Source organism: Equus asinus, chromosome 23 (genome assembly GCF_041296235.1).
Source record: "Equus asinus isolate D_3611 breed Donkey chromosome 23, EquAss-T2T_v2, whole genome shotgun sequence".
NCBI classification, from domain to species: Eukaryota; Metazoa; Chordata; class Mammalia; order Perissodactyla; family Equidae; genus Equus; species Equus asinus.
In genome coordinates, this window is record NC_091812.1 from 26,511,464 (window position 1) to 26,529,431 (window position 17,968).

Genomic DNA, 17,968 nt, shown 5'->3' on the forward strand with positions numbered 1-17,968 from the left:
GGGATAAGTTTGCAATTGGCTTTAATTTGGTGTATTCCAATTCTATTTAATGAAAGAATAAAAAGAATTCTAAGATGCTGGAGAGTTTTGTAGATTCCTTTATTAACTTTTTTATTATTGATAAGAAAGCCTGAGGGTTCTGAATATCTTTAGATAAAGAACACAGTAAACAGATGGCTGTAGGTTTACTTCTTTTTTTCTGGAGTTCACCACCTGCTTTAGTATACTGAGACATCAGGTCAAATGAGTTCACTGCCTACAGTACCAAAAGCTCCCTAACACTAGCCAGAGAACATAGATCTCCATCAATTGGCGTACAGTGAGGAAAGTCTCCACACTGTGGACTCCTGGCAAAAGACTGCTCTATCAGTGTTCACCTTAAGAGGCCAGATAATCCCTAGGCTCACTTTACTGAAGTCCCCTCCAAGGAATTGAGTAGATTAGACAACTTCTTGAAATTTCCACATGCTCCAGAGCCCACAAATCCAGAATACATGAATAAATTAGCTGTTGGGCATAAATCAATGTTGGAGTTTACCTCTAACTTCATGCTTAAATTTTAAATTTAATTTAAAAATGCACAAGGAATTTGAATGTTGAATTTAAAATGCCAAAGGAATTTCAGAGTTAAGTTAGCACATTCACCTGATGTAGGGCCAAATACTTCTTGAAGATCCTGACTGGTGAGCCAAAAATACTTGAAATCCAGGGTGTATTGGCTCTGACTCTTGCGGTCATCCTGACTTTGCTCTTTATCTGATGCTTAAAACGAAATGTAAGCCTCCTGCAGGCTTTTGGCAGCAGACAAAACCTTTATATGGGAGAACGTTGGGTCAAGGTCCAGCCTTTGATGGAATTCTCTCTGCCACTCACCACCCTGGGGCTTTGACTCAATAAGCCTTGTTTGCCTCAGATGCAGTGTGTGACCTGTAATCTCTAAATTCTCTTCTAAATTCTGAAGTCCTCTGATTATATTACAGTAGACTGCCTTTCTCTGAGAAACCATTGTCCTATACAGTCCAATGAAACACCTGGTACCTCTAAATTTACCTGGAAATGTAATGAACAGAGAAATTATTCTCTACATGGTTAAATTACTAAAAATGCTGTCTTGAGCTCAGAAGAGGACATTGATCTTGAATGTGTTTGCTCTTTTTTAAAGAGTGACAATAATAACGTGGGGTGTCATGTTTTTCACTGAGTGACATTTACTTCTATTTTTGTTTTGTATCGTTATCAAATGAGCCACATCTCCTAATAACCTTCTGTGAAAATAAAACAAGCAAAACATACAAAAAGCTCTGTATTTGTCTTCCACAGTGAACTCTGATGATTCTAAGATGCAGTCTTTATTTCTCCTTTTTCAGAATGCTTGGAGCCGTTAGAGATGATAATGAAGCTTAGAGGGTCAGCCCTGGTGGCCTAGTGGTTAAGTTCAGCACGCTCTGCTTTGGTGGCCTGGGTTTGGTTCCAGGGCACGCACCTATACCACTCGCAGCGGCCATGCTGTGGTGGCAGCTCACATACAAAAAAAGAGGAAGATTGGCAACAGATGTTAGCTTAGGGTGAATCTTCCTTGGGGGGACAAAAAAATAAAGCTTAGATATATTTAACCACCTTTTAACCTTCATTAGGGAGATGCAGTAAGGAAATGTAGTAAGGAAAGGGCTCCAGTTGGTACCAGTTTGCCCACTCATTCACTCTGCCTGAAGGGCACAGGGAACGTGAGAGACACATTTCACTTCGTCACTTTGCTGCTTGCTCCGTTTTGGCAGAATGTTTACACCTTCAGTAGTTTGGCCTCTTCTTTATAGTCCTTTCACAGTCTGTTCAGGATGATGTTGTACCTAGCTGAAACCAGGGGCGCTATGACTGTAGAACAGGGATTGGCAAAACCATGGGCCAAATTCAGCCTGTTTGTATAAATAAAGTTTTACGGGAACACAGCCAAGCTCATTTATCTATTGTCTATAGACAATAGCTGGTTTTGCTCCGAACAACAGAGTCGAACAGTTGCAGCAGAGACTGTACAGCCCACAAAGCCTAAAATGTTTATCTGATTTTTACAAAAAATAATAAACAATTGTGAGCCCCTCCTATAGAAGATGACTGAATATTGAAAGACAGCGGTACTCTGCTTTCACTCCCACCATTTAGATAGAACCCAGCTTAGGAGTCTGATGCTCTGAATTAACCCAGAGAGAAGTTTTAGGTTCTGAGAGAGTGGGTGCATTCCTTCAGTCATACTCCATGAATGTTGCTTTGCGCAACAAAACTTTTGAGAGGAAGTAAGCATCAGAGAGTTCTAGATTGTATACCCTGGCAATACCTCTAAATGCCATGCAAAGAATGTCTAGTATTAAAGATGGTATAAATGACCAGAAACGTTCTTTGAGTTGATCTGGCTCTGAGAGCATGTGTGTCTCGTCTCCTGTCTCGTGCAGCTCATTAAGAAGAGTGTGATAGGATTTAACAGTCAGCTGAAGCAGAGGTAGGACTGACAGGCTTTGGTCAGGGGGCTAATAGAACATGTACCTGACTAGAAGATAACCCACCTCCAGTCACAGGTGAGCCCAGGAACCTTGTTGTCTCCAGGTAACCCTTAAGGCCATTCAGCTTCCTTTATTTTGACCCCCCACCCGCGAGACAGCCTTTGGACTCTGATAGGCTGACCCTGATGTTCTTCGTTATTGCCATGGCTTCTTGATTTAAAGTGATGACTTGAATTTTGATCTATAATTAGTTCGGTTAGTTTAGTATGACCAGCCCCTCAGGCCTGATCATCCTTGTTAAAATGAAAGTTCTGATCCTGCAGAACCAATATCCAAGTTCAGGTGACATGACCAGGCGAGACCTGCCTGCTTGAATCAGTGACCTTGTGCTCGTGGCTGACTCTTGGCTACTGTCACTGGACCCTCTCTGATGACCCGCATCCTATCTGCATTGTGGTGTGGTTGTTTATAGCACATTCATTTCCATTGCCAGAGGACACGCTCCTTGAGGTTCCCACTCAGTGCTGAGCACAGTGCCTAGCTTTCAGTGAAGGTTCTCAGAGAAAGTCGTTGAATGAATGAATAATAAAAGAGTAAGTAAACTCTGTGTCTTTCTTAATTTCTTCCCATCTCTTTTCTCTCTTTTCTGCCTTTTCACATCCCATTCTGTCTGCATGGTGTAACTCATCCCCCACTTCTTCTCTACGCTATTCTCCAGTGACCACAGTACATAATCATCTCTCCCTTCTTATTGCCTTCAGAGTGAGCAGCTCACAATTTGGCACTTAATTATTTCTTAATTGACTCATCTGTGCTATCTTTCCTTCCCAGGTAGCTTGATGTCCCTAAAGGCAAAGAATTTATATATTTTGAGTATTTTGTACCAGCTCCCTGTGCCAACTCCCCTCCCTCCAACACACACAGTGCGTTAGAATTTAACATGTAACAGATTTTCAATAAATATGTGTACGTTAACTGAATTAAGCACTGCCATTACATTTCAAGACAGGCAGACTAGGATAAAAAAGCAGCATTCCGATGTTTTTTGATATGTTTTAGAAGTATAAAAATTGTGTCAAAATTAGTCAACAGCTTTAAAAGTTATCGTATGAAAGATGAATAAATTAAAGCCAAACAAACAAACTGAAAAAGTCCTCTTCCTCCCTTCCCTTTGCTCCCTCTCCGTTTCTGTCTCTCTCTCTCTCTCTTTTGTGTTGCTTTGTTTTTAATTACAAGGTCGGTTTATTTGTTTGAGCAGCAGACTTGAGAGTCTCCCCCTGACCCAAGCCCAGCGTCTGCCTGGCAGACACACGGTTGCCCAGCCCATTCCTCATTTCACACCGGTGGTCTCTTTCTGTTAGACCTTCAAATCAACTATCCATATGTAAGATTCATAAGATACTGAAGCTATTTACCAAATGCAGTGATAGGATCTTTTTATGAGACATTTAATTTGCTTCTAAAAATTTGATTTTCCAGATTGGTTTAGTTCTTTGGAAAAGGAAAATGGAAATGCATGATCTCTTAGACTTCTCTTTTATCCCCACAGAACAGTCTCTTCTGAATAGTTTTCATAAACCGTAAGATTGTCACCTACCTGTCACTACTGGGTGACCTTTGTTTTAAACCTGGAATTTTGGTTTGAAAACAATTAGCTTCTTAAGGACAAAGTCCTTGTAATAAATGCTGCTGCTCCTTGAGCTCTGATCATGGCGTGCCAGGTGTTAAAAAGGAAAGAGGAAAGTTGATTTGCCCTCTACAAAATGAGCTTTTCAGGAGATGGAAGTGTTTGTGTAATGAGTAATCCTGTGCAGCCAACCAGCCTAACCAGATGGCCAGCCAGGCTCATTTCGGCAACAGGATCTGCCAGATGAGGGAGGGACTTGGGTGGGTCTTGGCGCCCAAGCCTATACTTGACCCTCTCCTCAGGATGACAGTTTTGCAGAACTGTTACTTTCACTCCTTTTTTTTTTTTTTTATTTTAACTTCACTTTGGCAATTTCTTTTACTTTTTTCCTTTGAATCCTTGTGGTCACATAGCTACTGTACAACAACCGTGTGTTTCTGGTTTCTCCTTAGCTTCCACGGCTTTTGACAGTGTCAAATAAGATCTCATGGCGTGATCTAGCTTTCAATTCCCCCAAGACTGTTCCTCTTACAATGAGGTCTTCTTAATTTTTTTTAATGAAGTCAACCTACTTTTTTTACCCTTCTTTTCAATAATTAAAAATGTGAAGTTCTACCCAGAGTCATTTTCTGTGCCAGAACTTCATCTTAATATCTGACTTGAACTGCAAATCTGTTATAAATGCAGCCTCTTAGCAGGAGGCCCTTACACAGGAGTCGGAGAACCCCAACGCACACCCCTATCACGCTACATTGCGTGCTCCAAGGTGCTGTATTCATGTATCTTACTACATTTGGTTGGATTTATACCAAATGTGAGAGATTTCTTTTTCTACTTACCACCCTCAGGTACTTTCCCTCTTTTGGTATAATTGCTGAGTGTCGTGTGCCTATAACTTTCATTAAATTTTTTTAACCCCCAGCTGTAATGTGATACAGTATACTCGCTGGGTCATCTCTAAATTTTATTCATGTTTCCTCCATTAAAAAAAGAACCACTTGAATTTCTAATTTCTATGCTATTCTTGGTTTAGATTTCTATTACCCCTCCAATCATAGGTGGTGGGATTGTTTTTCTTTTTTAATTTTAAAAAGAGTTTTAAAAAAATATGTTCTCATATGCCAAATTGGAGCATGAATTAAATTTGAAGGTCAGCTCAGAACTGTAACCACAGGCCCTCCAGGACCAGTTCAACAGACCCCATCTTACCAACAGAGTAATTAAGCGTGGTTTTTCAGGAACTGAGACCACCAATCCATCAACTGGGTCTTTACAAATGCCTGATAAGTGACCTTTTTATGTCAAAGGGCTGAAAACCCTACTCTCAAATCTTGCTAACACCACCATTGTGTGTCCTGTGAAGAGGCATGAAGCTTGACCACACTTGTGCAGATCATCAATTACCTCACTTCTCCTCACCTCCAATCATCTGTCTCCACACTTGGGATCACCCTGCCCTTCATCCTATAAATTGTGCCCCAAGTCCTAGACTGGGGAGACAGATTTGACAACGTTGCCTCCTGTCTCCTTACAGATCCATCTTGCAATAAAGCTGCATTCTTTTCCTAAAAGCTGAGGCTGTAATAATTGGCTTTTTTTTTTAATGTTCATCAGGTAGGAGAACCTCAATTTTGTGCGGTAAGAGAACTGACAAACTATTGTCGTGACTGAAAAACAATTGAGTCTCTTTTAAAAGCATATTCAAGGGCCAGCCCTGGTGGCCTAGTAGGTAAGTTTGGCACACTCAGCTTCGGCGGCCCAGGTTTGGTTCCTGGGTGTGGAACTACACTGCTCTGTCAGTGGCCATGCTGTGCTGGTGGCCCACAGGCTAAAAAAAATAGAGGAAAATTGGCACAGATGTTAGCTTAGGGTGAATTTTCCTCGGGAAAAAAAAGAAACATATTCAAGAGAGAAAATGCCATATTTAATTTGATTTGAGCATATTGTTTTAGTGATGTTTAAGCTTCTCTCATATATTTTTAATCTAAAGTTATGGATTATATCCATTTCTGAAGTTTTTATTTTTTTCTGCAGCCAGAGATGATCCTGAAAGTTAAATGTATAAAGAGTTTAGCAGTTACAAGGTGTAAAATTATAAACTACTGGGCATGAATTCCTTAAGTCTCTCATGCAAATCAATCATGCTACAGAAGGATGTTTTGTGGATAATCACCAAGGATTAGAAACAGTTCAGACAGGTTCCTGGAAAATGACTCTGTCTAAAACATCAAATGTTCATTGCATCCCTAATAAACCCCACCATTTCTCCTCTTCATGTAACCCTTTTCTTCCCACAGGCTGGTAATCTCCTTGCAGGTGGGGGTCACCTCCTGGGGCTCTTCATATCCTTAGCACCTACCAGAATGTCATGGTCAGATATGTTGTTGAATTCCAGATGACCCTGCATTTGTTTCATGGTAGGAAGGGAACCGTTGAAATTTTACTACATGAGTCCCTTTGGTGCTGTGCTTGCCACTGAAAACTATCAGAAACCTGTTTCTTCCATTAAAGAGTTGTGTCACAATTGTCTGTTAATAAGGTACCACTCCCTCCATTAGCCCTATATCAAGGCCTGAAAGCTCGATGCTGATAGGCATAAAACCGATATACAAACTATATCATTTTGCAGCCAGGACCTAAAGAAGAGCAGGAAGCACATCTACTAAATGAAATTAAACAAATGCTGCCTTCCTTTCTGTGTTGTCTTTACATTCGTCGGAGGCATTTTAATTCAGAATTTAGTGCTTATATAATGCAGGCCAATAATGGCCCAGAGAGGTAGTTACGTAAAGATGGATAGCTAACAACCCCTCTACTCCTTTGTTTTCTCCTAAAAGGTGTAACCTGCCTTTCTAACCACTGCAGCATTTTCCATAAAATAGTTTTTTTCCCTTGACTTTTTATTTTATTCATTTTTTTTTTGTTAAGGTAATGTTGGTTTATAACATTATATAAATTTCAGGTGGACATCATTTTATTTCGCTTTCTGTGTTGACTACATTGTGTTCACCACCCAAAGTCTAATTGCCATCTGTCACCATACACATGTGCCTTTTTACCTGTTTCACCCTCCCACCTCCCCCCTTTCCCTCTGGTAACCACCAGTCTATTCTCTGTGTCTTTGTGTGAGGTGGTGGTGGTGGTTTTTTTTGTTTTCTGGGTTTTTTGCTAAGGAGGATTCGCCATGAGCTAACATCTGTTGCCAATCTTCCTCTTTTTGCTGAGGAAGATTGGTCCTGAGCTAACATCTGTCCCAATTTTCCTCTGTTTTGTATGTGGGTTGCTGCCACAGCATGGCCGCCAATGAGTGGTATAGGTCAGCACTGGGGAACCGAAACCAGGCTCCTGAAGCAGAGCATGCCAAACATAACCACTAGGCCACGGGGCTGGCCTCTGTTGTTGTTGATTTTTTTTTTTTTTTTTTCCTTTTTCTCCCCAAAGCCCCCCGGTACATAGTTGTGTATTCTTCGTTGTGGGTTCCTCTAGTTGTGGCATGTGGGATGCTGCCTCAGCGTGGTCTGACGAGCAGTGCCATGTCCGCGCCCAGGATTCGAACCTACGAAACACTGGGCCGCCTGCAGCGGAGCGCGCAAACTTAACCACTCGGCCACGGGGCCAGCCCCCTCTGTTGTTGTTTTTTATTTAACCTAGGTCACATGTTGAGCACCTGCTGCGTTTGAGGCCCTTGGCTAAGTGTTAGTGACCGGCTGTGAACAAAGGTAGTCATAGTCCCTGACCCCATGTAGTGTGAGAGCACTAACTGGGCAAATGTGGAAAAATGTTGAGTTTTTTTAAAATCAGTTATGAAGTTATCAGTTATTACATGTCTCAAAGCAATGGCAAGTCATTAAATCCCCATGAATGGATTGGAGTAAGGTGAGTTTAATCTCCTAAACCTCAAATTTTCTAGCATAGTCTTAAATGTCTTGTCGCCTAGACAGTTAAATAAGGCCCATGTATGCCACAGGAGCTTTCTCTCCCTGACATCAGGAGAGGGTTACTGCCAGCCACTGGTTACACATATATTGCCTTGGAAATGTACCTTGTGCCTGTCACCATAGCAACACCCCGAGAATGACCTCAGCAGCCACTCAAAATCATTCCTACAAAACAAATTATAGTTATAATGAACTCTCTGAATTTACTCTGCGATATAAATTTGTTCAGACCTCGGTGTTTCTTTGTGAAAGGTTAAATGAATGGAATAATCCAACATGAACTCATTCCTCCCCGCCCCCCCCACCCCCAATTTGACCAAAGTTTTTCCTCAGAATATGAGATGCTTCAATGGAAAGGACAATTCAGTTAGGATATTATTCCATTACTTCCTCAAAATGTGATAAGAATCAACAAATGAGGATGCACTAGTCTTATTGGGCCAGAACTCCATTTCTAAGGGAATGGAATGGTTTCCCCCCACTAACATGTGAAATGCAGAAAACGCTGTGAGTCTGTTCAAGTTCCATAAGCCCAGAGTGAGGGGGTCCGTGGGTTGGGGCTTACACAGGCGGAAGCTCTGCACACTGGCCTCTCCTAGGCAGTGAGAAATGCTGGCCTTGGCTGCCAGCCCATTTTAACTGCTTTACGAGTTGTCTGCAACACACTGGCTTCTGAGGCACCTAGGCCTTCCTCTAGGAGAAAATAGTTTGTATGTCTTTGGTTTGGTTCCAGGAGTTTCTTGTTGTTTTGTTTTGTTTTTCTTGCCTTGTTTTGGGGTGTGTTTGGTTTGGTTTTGGTTGTAGATAATGTATGTTGCAACCAGCAAACTTTGAAACAGTTCCTTTCCGTTTTTTCTTTCGTTAAACTTGATTAATTTAACTTTTTTACTTCAAGTGAAGTGAGCCTTTCTTTCCACCATCCAAGTGAGGCCAAGGAAAAAGAATGTCAGGCACGAACAATAGTTCATTTTCAAGTTAATTGGAAATGTATGAAACATCTTTAATGACCATTTCCTTGCCATGAAATGCGTTGCTACCTGGGCAGTGAACGGACAGAACTGAGCCCGGCAAGCAGCAAGCACTCAGCATAAGTTCATTGTTGTTACAACACGCACTTGTTGTTACTCTGTGTCAACTATAATGACGCTGAAAAGGAGCAAGAGAAAGATGAAGAGGAAAAAATGTTCTTGCAAGTATGAATGTTTCAGATATTCAGCTAATATGGCAGTAGTGCCCCGGGTGCACGGAAAGACACCACTGACAATATTTTGAGGCAGCCTCTAATCCCTTGTAAGTGGCTTTTCAGTCATAGGTGTGTACCCTGATTCTATCTTACCCGAGCATACTTTGCAGGGGGCTCAGTTCACCCTTCTAAATTGGAGAGAGACTAGCAGTGTTCCTACTGTGCAGTGTGACAGGTAATTGCCTACTTCATGTGCTGGTTCTTCAAACTCTCCTGTGCAAATACACATCCATGTTTAAAAATGGAGTGGCAACGAACAGTCTATTCAGTTCATCTTCGAGAAACAGAAAGTCACCGTTTTTCTGCACCACAGGAACACAACAGCACCTTGTGTACAAGAATTGGGCACCCTCTCTTCTGACCTCTGTTTGTTGGGTTAAGTAAGTAGAAATGGTTTATTGGTCAGCATATTTCCAGGCAAGCTTGCCAATATAAATTGGAAGTTCTCTGATTCCTCTGAATTAAATTTTTGTATATAGTATGGTTAAATAAATATTTGGTGATCTTGTGGGTTCCAAAATGTACATTGATTTCAAGTTTTTCAAATCGAGGAGCTGATAAATCAAAGAACGCCATTATATAGAGTAGCCAGTTGATTGTGCATTTATGGCATAATGAGTTGGTTTATTTGTAGAATGAGATACGGACCAACTCCCAGAACATGGGCTTGTTAACCTCATCAGGCAACTCCAAGACCATGCCAAGATAGTAACTAAAATTTTGAGTCCCGTCCATTTTTACATTTCCTTCCTGTCTCTCACGCCCATATTCTCCCAAACTCTCCCCCTTTTTGTCCTCCAGCCAGTTTTATAATAATTAAAGATATCAGGCTGGTTCCTATTAGTCAGTAGAGAGCTAATTGCCAGCTAGAGAATCACTGATGTGTTTGGGATAAAGCCACTAGAATACTAATTAATTGCTTTGTAGTAGGAATTTCCAGGCTGCTACTTTTTGTCTTAAAGGATTGGTAACACCTTCAAAAGAGGCAGTAATTTTATTTCTTTGTTAAAGTCAGACTTAGCTCTACTATTTTATGATCCCATGAATCTTAGAGACTTAATGTAATATTTCTTTTCAACACTCAGTTTCAAATTTATTATTATCATTAATATGGAAACACCACTGGTAAGAATGGTATTTAAGTAATGCTAAAACTAAATCTCAACATAAGAATTTGATCTATCCATCCAATAATAATAATAAAGTACTATTTGCCAGGCACTCTTTTAGATATTAAGGCAGGAAGAATGATGGATGAGACAAAGTCCTTACTCTAGGTAGGTCATATCAACTGAGTATTTGTGCTCTTGCTAAGATGTAGCATGCTCTGCCCCAGACGGTCCCTGATAACGTGTCTCAGAACTCACTGTCTCTTGTTTGTGGGCATAAAGGTGTTGAGGCTCTGACTCCTTCCAATTCTATTAATGGTTCCACCTTTTCTTTAAATCTGATTCACACGTTAGTTACTTTGTGCGTACACTTTGCAGTGGTATGTTTTGAAACCATACCTGTGCTCCATCCTCTCCAGGGCCACAGAAAGTATAGTTACTCTTTGACATCATGAGGGTGCTGCGTGGAACAGTCATTTTCACCTGTCATCAATTATATCAAATTAGGTAATTCTCAAAGTTGCAGATTATTTGTTGCAATTTGAGAGAATGAAAAGCGAATGGAATATAACACTTTTGAAATGAAAAATTACACTGATGGGGAATGTGTGTGGTTGCCGGGGGTTAGAGTTGGGATGGGTAGCACAAGGCACTTTCTTTGTGGTGACAGAGCAATTCTGTATCCTGATTGTGGTGTGATTGCACAGATCTCTAAGGGTGATAAAATTTCTTAGAACTGTGTACTCAAAACAAACGTGTGTGTATCTATGTGAAACCTGGAGAAATCTGAACAGCGTCTGTAGTTCAGTTAATAGTATTGGATCAATTTCCTGGTTTTGATAATGTATATGGGTTACATAAGATGTTATCATTGGGGAAAGCTGGGTGAAGGCTACAGGGGAATTCTCTAGTAATTTTGCAACTTCTTTTGAGTCTAAAGTTATTTCAAAATAAAAAGTTTTTTTTTTTTTTAAAGGAATGGAAAAGTATCATCTAAGCAGATAAATTTAACGTTTAGGTGTGGTGACTCTAAACATTGGGACTATCTGACTTAGATATTGTGTCCTCTGTAACTAGAAATCTCATGGTTTCACATTAGTCATGAATGACTTAGGCTTTGGACAGAATTTAGGACACGGTATCCTGCTGTCCTCTCTCAGGGGAATAAGGAAATACATTCCCGAAAAAGGCTCTGATGTTCTGCAGAAGGCAAAAAAAAAAAAAAAAAAAAATCGTCCTGACCTTATGTGTAACTCTGTTATCTGTTTGTGCAAATAAAATTTGTATAAATAATTCAAAAGCTATTTGCTTTAAACTTCTGCTTTACCCACCAAACAAGAGGAGAGTAGGAGACTTTAATTTCTTTTCTTTTTCCCCTTTACTTTTTGCATGGGTTCTAACTGATAGTAAGAGAAGAAATGAGAAATACAGTAAACCAGGTAATCCATAGACGGATAACTTTGCTCTTGTGGAAGACTGACGTTATCTTTCGACTTCCCAAGCTTCTCTACCATTTTCTGGTATTTTTCTTTCTTTTCTCTACTTCTCTCTTGTGATTCGCTTTTGCCCTTGCCTTGCCGCAGGCAGCTTTGGTGTGATGGTGTCACTGACGTTCTCGTTGTGTCTCCCCTCCTCCAGCTATCTTAATGACTTGGACCGCGTGGCCGACCCTACTTACCTGCCTACGCAACAAGATGTGCTCAGAGTTCGAGTCCCCACCACAGGGATCATCGAATACCCCTTTGACTTACAAAGTGTCATTTTCAGGTAGTAACTGAGTCTGTCCAACCCACTCCTGTGCCTTGAGTACACTTGGTGAACTCTATAAATATTGAAATCATGTGTAGGCTTTAAAACAATATTACCTTTTTACCGGTTATTATCATTAGATACACAAATGAAATAATATATCCCTGAAAGAGGAAGAAGAGGAAAGATGTATGGGCAGCTTTCTCATTTCAGATTAAATCACCAAGAAATCAATGAATTCTTAGTTTGCTGGTGGGTGATTAAAATCAGTTACTCAAACGTTGGTCCTGACTATAATTTTTGGGGAATGATTTTAACTACGTGGACAATGGATCTGTTTTTAGATTTTTGTAAGATATAAATGGTCTTAGGACCCTATTAATAATAGAAATTATATGTTGTCAGAAGCTTTTCATGTTTTCCTCCTAGTTCTCTGGTACCAATGCTGAATTTTTCAGTAGCAATAAAAATATGGGATATTTTGTATGCCTAAAATAAATTGCTTGAAAAATTTTAAAATACATGATTTTGAAAATAGATTGATTAACCTAGTCTAAATTTGTGTAGTAAAATAGAATGAAATTTATTACTTCCTCTTTCACTACTGCTATTCTATCAGGTAATACTTCAGCAGAAGTATTCTAATTTTTTTTGAAGATGAGAAAAAATAAACAATGCTGATGTACTTTCATTTCATCTGTTATTACGCAATTACTCAGTTGTGCTTTTAGTTAGAATAGAAACCACATGGTGCTTTGAGAACTGAAGCCATGTGAGTATGTCTTTGAGCAGAGAGTCGAGTTCCTTGGGAGAGCGCATCCCATTGAAGAAGACCACATACAATACAGGCTCCTGAAGTAGGAGTTATGTAACTCTGCCACGTGACTCTAAAGAGCATACCCTCATCGCTCCCTGCCAAAGTACTGTGTGTTTTATTGTAATCAGTCTCTGCACCTGTGGTCGCATCTGGCTGCCATACGCTACTCTAATAGACATATCCATAAAGTGGGTGACGTTTTGGAAATATTTCTGATTCTCATTTTTTTCATCTATAAAATGATTGCATTAAAGGATCACCAAAATTCCTTATAGCTCAAGCATTCTGGATTGCTTAAGTTTTGACTTCATAGTATTTAGAGATCTTTAATTTGAGACACCCAAATTTCCTTCCTTTTATAACCATATTACAGAATATTTTCAGAAAACATGTAGCATTTCATGGAGATTTTCATCTCCTCATTGCTTCATAATTAGTGAATTCTGAAGCCGAGTTACTGTTACATCTGGTTTTTTTCTACATTTTATGCACTAGCTTTTAAAGGACATTTTTGCCACTACAGTATAAGTAATGACTTAGAAGAGTAATTTCCTGCCACCATCAAAAGCATTCATGGAATGAGGATTTCATGTAAATGAGTAGCATATTATTTACCCATATTAAAATGTATAGCCTCTTACATCTTTTAAGTGCATTTGTGGTCATTTCTAGCATCCTTGAGAAATACATGAGGATCTTCATTTTCATTTCATAGGAAGAGAAACTCAAGTCAGTATTTGCCATTAGAGCTTAACACAAGTAAAACTCGTTTGTTTCGGACTCTTCTGTGCTTGATTAAATAAAACACCATTTTGCTTGGCTTGGCACAGGATTTTTTTTTTAACAAAATTATAATTTTTATACATAATAATTAACTTCCTAATAATCACAACGATGTATTACCCAGAATGTCTTGACTTTGATTAAGTGACAGAAAATTAGTAGATGTTTAATAAGAATTAATTGAATTGACTTGGATGACCATTCTTTTTCGAGTATTCTTTCTAAGTTTGTAAGTAAAGTTATATTTATATGATTTCCTTTTCTTTATATGTTATTAATATGAATATTGTTAACCTTGCAGAATGGTCGATGTAGGAGGCCAAAGGTCAGAGAGAAGAAAATGGATACACTGCTTTGAAAATGTCACCTCTATCATGTTTCTAGTAGCGCTTAGTGAATATGATCAAGTCCTCGTGGAGTCGGACAATGAGGTGAGTGCTCTCTGGACAGGCGCTGGATTATCATTTTAATATCTGATACAAATAAGTGATAGGGTGTGGGGTATCGGACAAGTTGACTTCATTGCTTTCTTGACTATTGATTTGGGGATTTTTTTAAATAGCCAAAAATAACCCTATGGTGCCATGTGGTATACTCAGAACAGTTAGCTCTTTTGTCAAGTGTATGAGTTAGTTCTGTGTGTTCAGGTCTAATTAGACCCTATTTGATACTTGTAACTCTGTGCAGCGGCTCTGAACATGAAAATAACATGGAAATCCCTAGGCTAATCATCACATCATTTTATAGCCTTCTTCCTGTAGGATGGAGTTGGGAGTGTTGGAGTGAGTCAGCCTGTTTAGTTTTGTTTTCATTTTGTTTAAATCATTGTTTGTGTGATGGGTGGATCCCAAAGAGTGCTCAAAAGCTCTCTTGAAAAATGTGGGTAACTTCACAGCTGGGCTCTAAATCAATTCATTGTGGAGCCAAGAAGTGTCTTGGTGATGTGGCCTTTCTGCTCTTAGAGAATTCTACAGGCTATTGCATAATTTGATCTCTACTAAGCAGTGAATGATTGAAAAAGTATCCTTGATATGACTGTCTGGAGAAGTGATTCAGTATTATAATCTCCTCCCCATTACCTGAAATTCTAACAGGTATAAATATGGATTTTGAGGATGATGAAAGCTCGATGATGAATCAGAGTTGATTATAGAGGATGATTAAGGGGCATAGACAACTGTGACTTTGAGCTGGAGTTCAGTGTGTGTGTTGGGGGAAAGGAGGAGACACCACTGATGCCCTATTAGAGGCAGAGATTGCAGACTGACATGCCAATAGTGAGCGTTAAATTTCCTTCGAATAAGGTAGAAAATAAAGAGAAGTGAGTGAAATAGCCCTACTAGCTCATTAAAATAAGATCTGACATATTAAAATATACTTATAATACTGTGCAATTTTTGGTACGCAAGAATTCTGGCTTCTTGATCCTTTTAAATATTTTATTTTTCTGCAAGTATTAACATCTCCATTAAAATACATATTCAGTCCTCCACAGCATTTCCTTTTGCATGTGGGATTGATAAAGAGTTCATGAACCAATATCCCAGATAGAGCTGAGTTATCTGTTCATGCGTTTCAGAATCTTTCCTGGGTTACAAGTATATGGGCTTTTGAATCAATCAAAGAACTTCTTTTTAAGAGTGAGGTTTACTAATAATTTGCCCTCTGTAGCTGTAATGCAAAAGTGCCTGAAAAGTATGCTAAAATCTATGAGAATCAATGATCAAAATCTAGGTTAAGCAAATGGCATCAGAATTTTAGCTGTGATATCTCTATATGTATTTCTGTCTTTATCTGTATCTGTGTTGTTGGTTGTTCCATAATCCTTGATGGAGTAGTATGGAGTGTAGGCTGGGATACTACCGTGGATGTAGTATTTTGAACATACTGCATATTTTGGAAGCAGACGTATGGCAACATTTCTGATTTCTTTGAATGTTGAATCAAGACGGAAAATATTTTGATGGATTGTCTACTATATGCTGGGTACCAAGGTCTCTAAAGAGATACAAAAATGAGAAGAAAACAAAAACAAAAAAAATGCTTTGCCCTAAAAAACCTCATAAAAGAGGTATGGTTTTGTCAGAACAGAGACTATAAGGGGAGGAAGCCATTTAGTTACATAGGTCATCATTTCTCTTCTTTAGTTTGTTGTCCAGTAAAATAAAATTTAAGACATTATCAACTACACAGCAGATGTAAGAAGCATACATAATTTTATTCCTTATGTCACTGTTTACAGCTAGAAGAAAACAAGTGTTTATCAATACATGTTTTATACGAGATAAATGTACTGTATCTAAAGAAATCTATATTATGATTTAATGCTAGTCAATTTACCACTTGAAAATTTGCAAAACATAAAAGAAAGTAGATTTATTAGGTAGCTCATCAGCTAATTCTAGCACATACGTCCAGTTCTTCAATTATCTGCATATTACAGATCGTTTATTTCATTTTTCATCTGACGTTGATCGTGGAGATCAGATGTTTGTGTAAAAGTATTTTATATTAATTAGAATAAGATGACGATGTTTTGATTATCAGATACGATAATTAGTTTCCACAGTAACTTGCCATTTAATGTATAGGCACTATGTACATCTAAAACTATTTTCCCAGTTTCTTTGGTTCCTGTAGTGATGCATTGTGCTATAAATCGAAAGAGTAATCAGTTATTGTTTCATTAGGACTCCCTTATGTGAATATTTTTAAAGCCTACCTTGTAATTCTATGAGAAAAAAGTTGTTTTATGATCTTCTTTTCTCAGACTTCAAGTCAAGCCTGCTGGTAGTATTGGAGATGATCTTAAGCATAATAAGGAAAATACTGCCCATTAATGACTTCATCTGTGTTAGCCACGGCCATCTCTGTTGGTAATTAGGAAATACGGTCAAAGGTGTTTTTATTGTTGGGATGTAGTCACCTTACGCTTTTTTGTTTTTTTCCAGTTGTACTAATATGTAAAAATGTCATTGCCTCTAGACTTTCTTAAATCATTAAGGAAATTCAGAACTACTATAGAATTCTACTTTTTCCCAAATTTCTGGTTTTGATGAGACAAAACTCAAATAAACTCCTAAAACATTTCATTCTTAGTTCTGACATCTGAAGTTCATCACTTTAATCCAAAGCAGACCTTGTTGTACGTCCCTTGGTTGTGAGAACAACCTGGGCGTGGGTACAGACAGCCTCCCTTTCTGTCCTGGGGAGCTGTGGAAAATGCATTGGAGACCACAGCCAAAGTCGCTGAGGGAAGTACTTTAGATTATTGCTTTTGCTTTTCATATTTCTAAGACTTTATGTATTAATCTTCAAAATTTTGTGTAAATCTGGCTTTGTCTGTTTAGATTCTCAGCCTTCCTGGAGTTTGGGGAATGAATTTCCTTCTTTGCTTTTTTTCTCCAAAGAAGGAAATATATTATCAAATAGTGGACAAGAATAATCAGGGTTGTAGAGCCACGTGGATTTGCATATTCCCTTTGCTCTCTTATTTTCCTTGATAACACATCAGCGTGGAGCCGACTATTCTGCTGTAATCCTCTGACGCAGACGTTATTTCACTGTCCCTGGAAGCCCAGAGCATACAATAAGGCATCTTCCTAACATATTTCAACTTATCAATGTGTATCCAAACTCTGTCTTTTAGTCTGTATTTTTCTGGTTTTCTGTTACATGAATATCTGAGCACTAACACAAAGATGCTTGTGTTATTGACTCAGGAACTATTCTTACAAACCAAGCTCTTTATAGAATCTCAAAGACTTCGACCTTTCTTTCTTCCACTTCTTTTTTGGATGTGTGCTTCTAACTTATCTTAGTCCTTTTGAAATGGTCATGACCAATTATGTTTTAGTTTTATTAAAATATTGAGATAATTCCGCATACCCCAGGCCCTCCTTTGAACCCAAGATAGATTCCCCAACATTGGTTCCCATAAATATTTATCCTTCAAACTTGATTCTTGGAATTGCTTAGTAGATTAAAAAAATAGTAAAACGAGAGAGTAGACATTTATAATACCTTAGCACTTTGTGCCTATTCAGAACTTGCTTAAACCATTACTCATTTGGATCTCACCAGCTGACCTCCTTTTGAAGTGAGAAGACCAGGTTTGCTGGTATGCTTGGTAACAATGAGGATACAGGAATGGGAAGATTAAGGCCCATGACCGGGGTCACCAAGGGCCAATCCTCTGCCCTTCTAGATA

General features: G+C 38.9%; 1 protein-coding gene across 1 annotated transcript in view; it reads left to right on the top strand.

Annotated features, from left to right (window-relative positions):
- Nucleotides 1-17,968, top strand: part of GNAQ (G protein subunit alpha q) — a 299,634-nt gene that overhangs the window by 211,527 nt on the left and 70,139 nt on the right. Inside the window, exons 4-5 of the mRNA XM_044767595.2 lie at nt 12,048-12,176; nt 14,060-14,189. Of these exons, the coding sequence (XP_044623530.1) occupies nt 12,048-12,176; nt 14,060-14,189 (259 nt within the window). The remainder of the gene's footprint in view (nt 1-12,047; nt 12,177-14,059; nt 14,190-17,968) is intronic.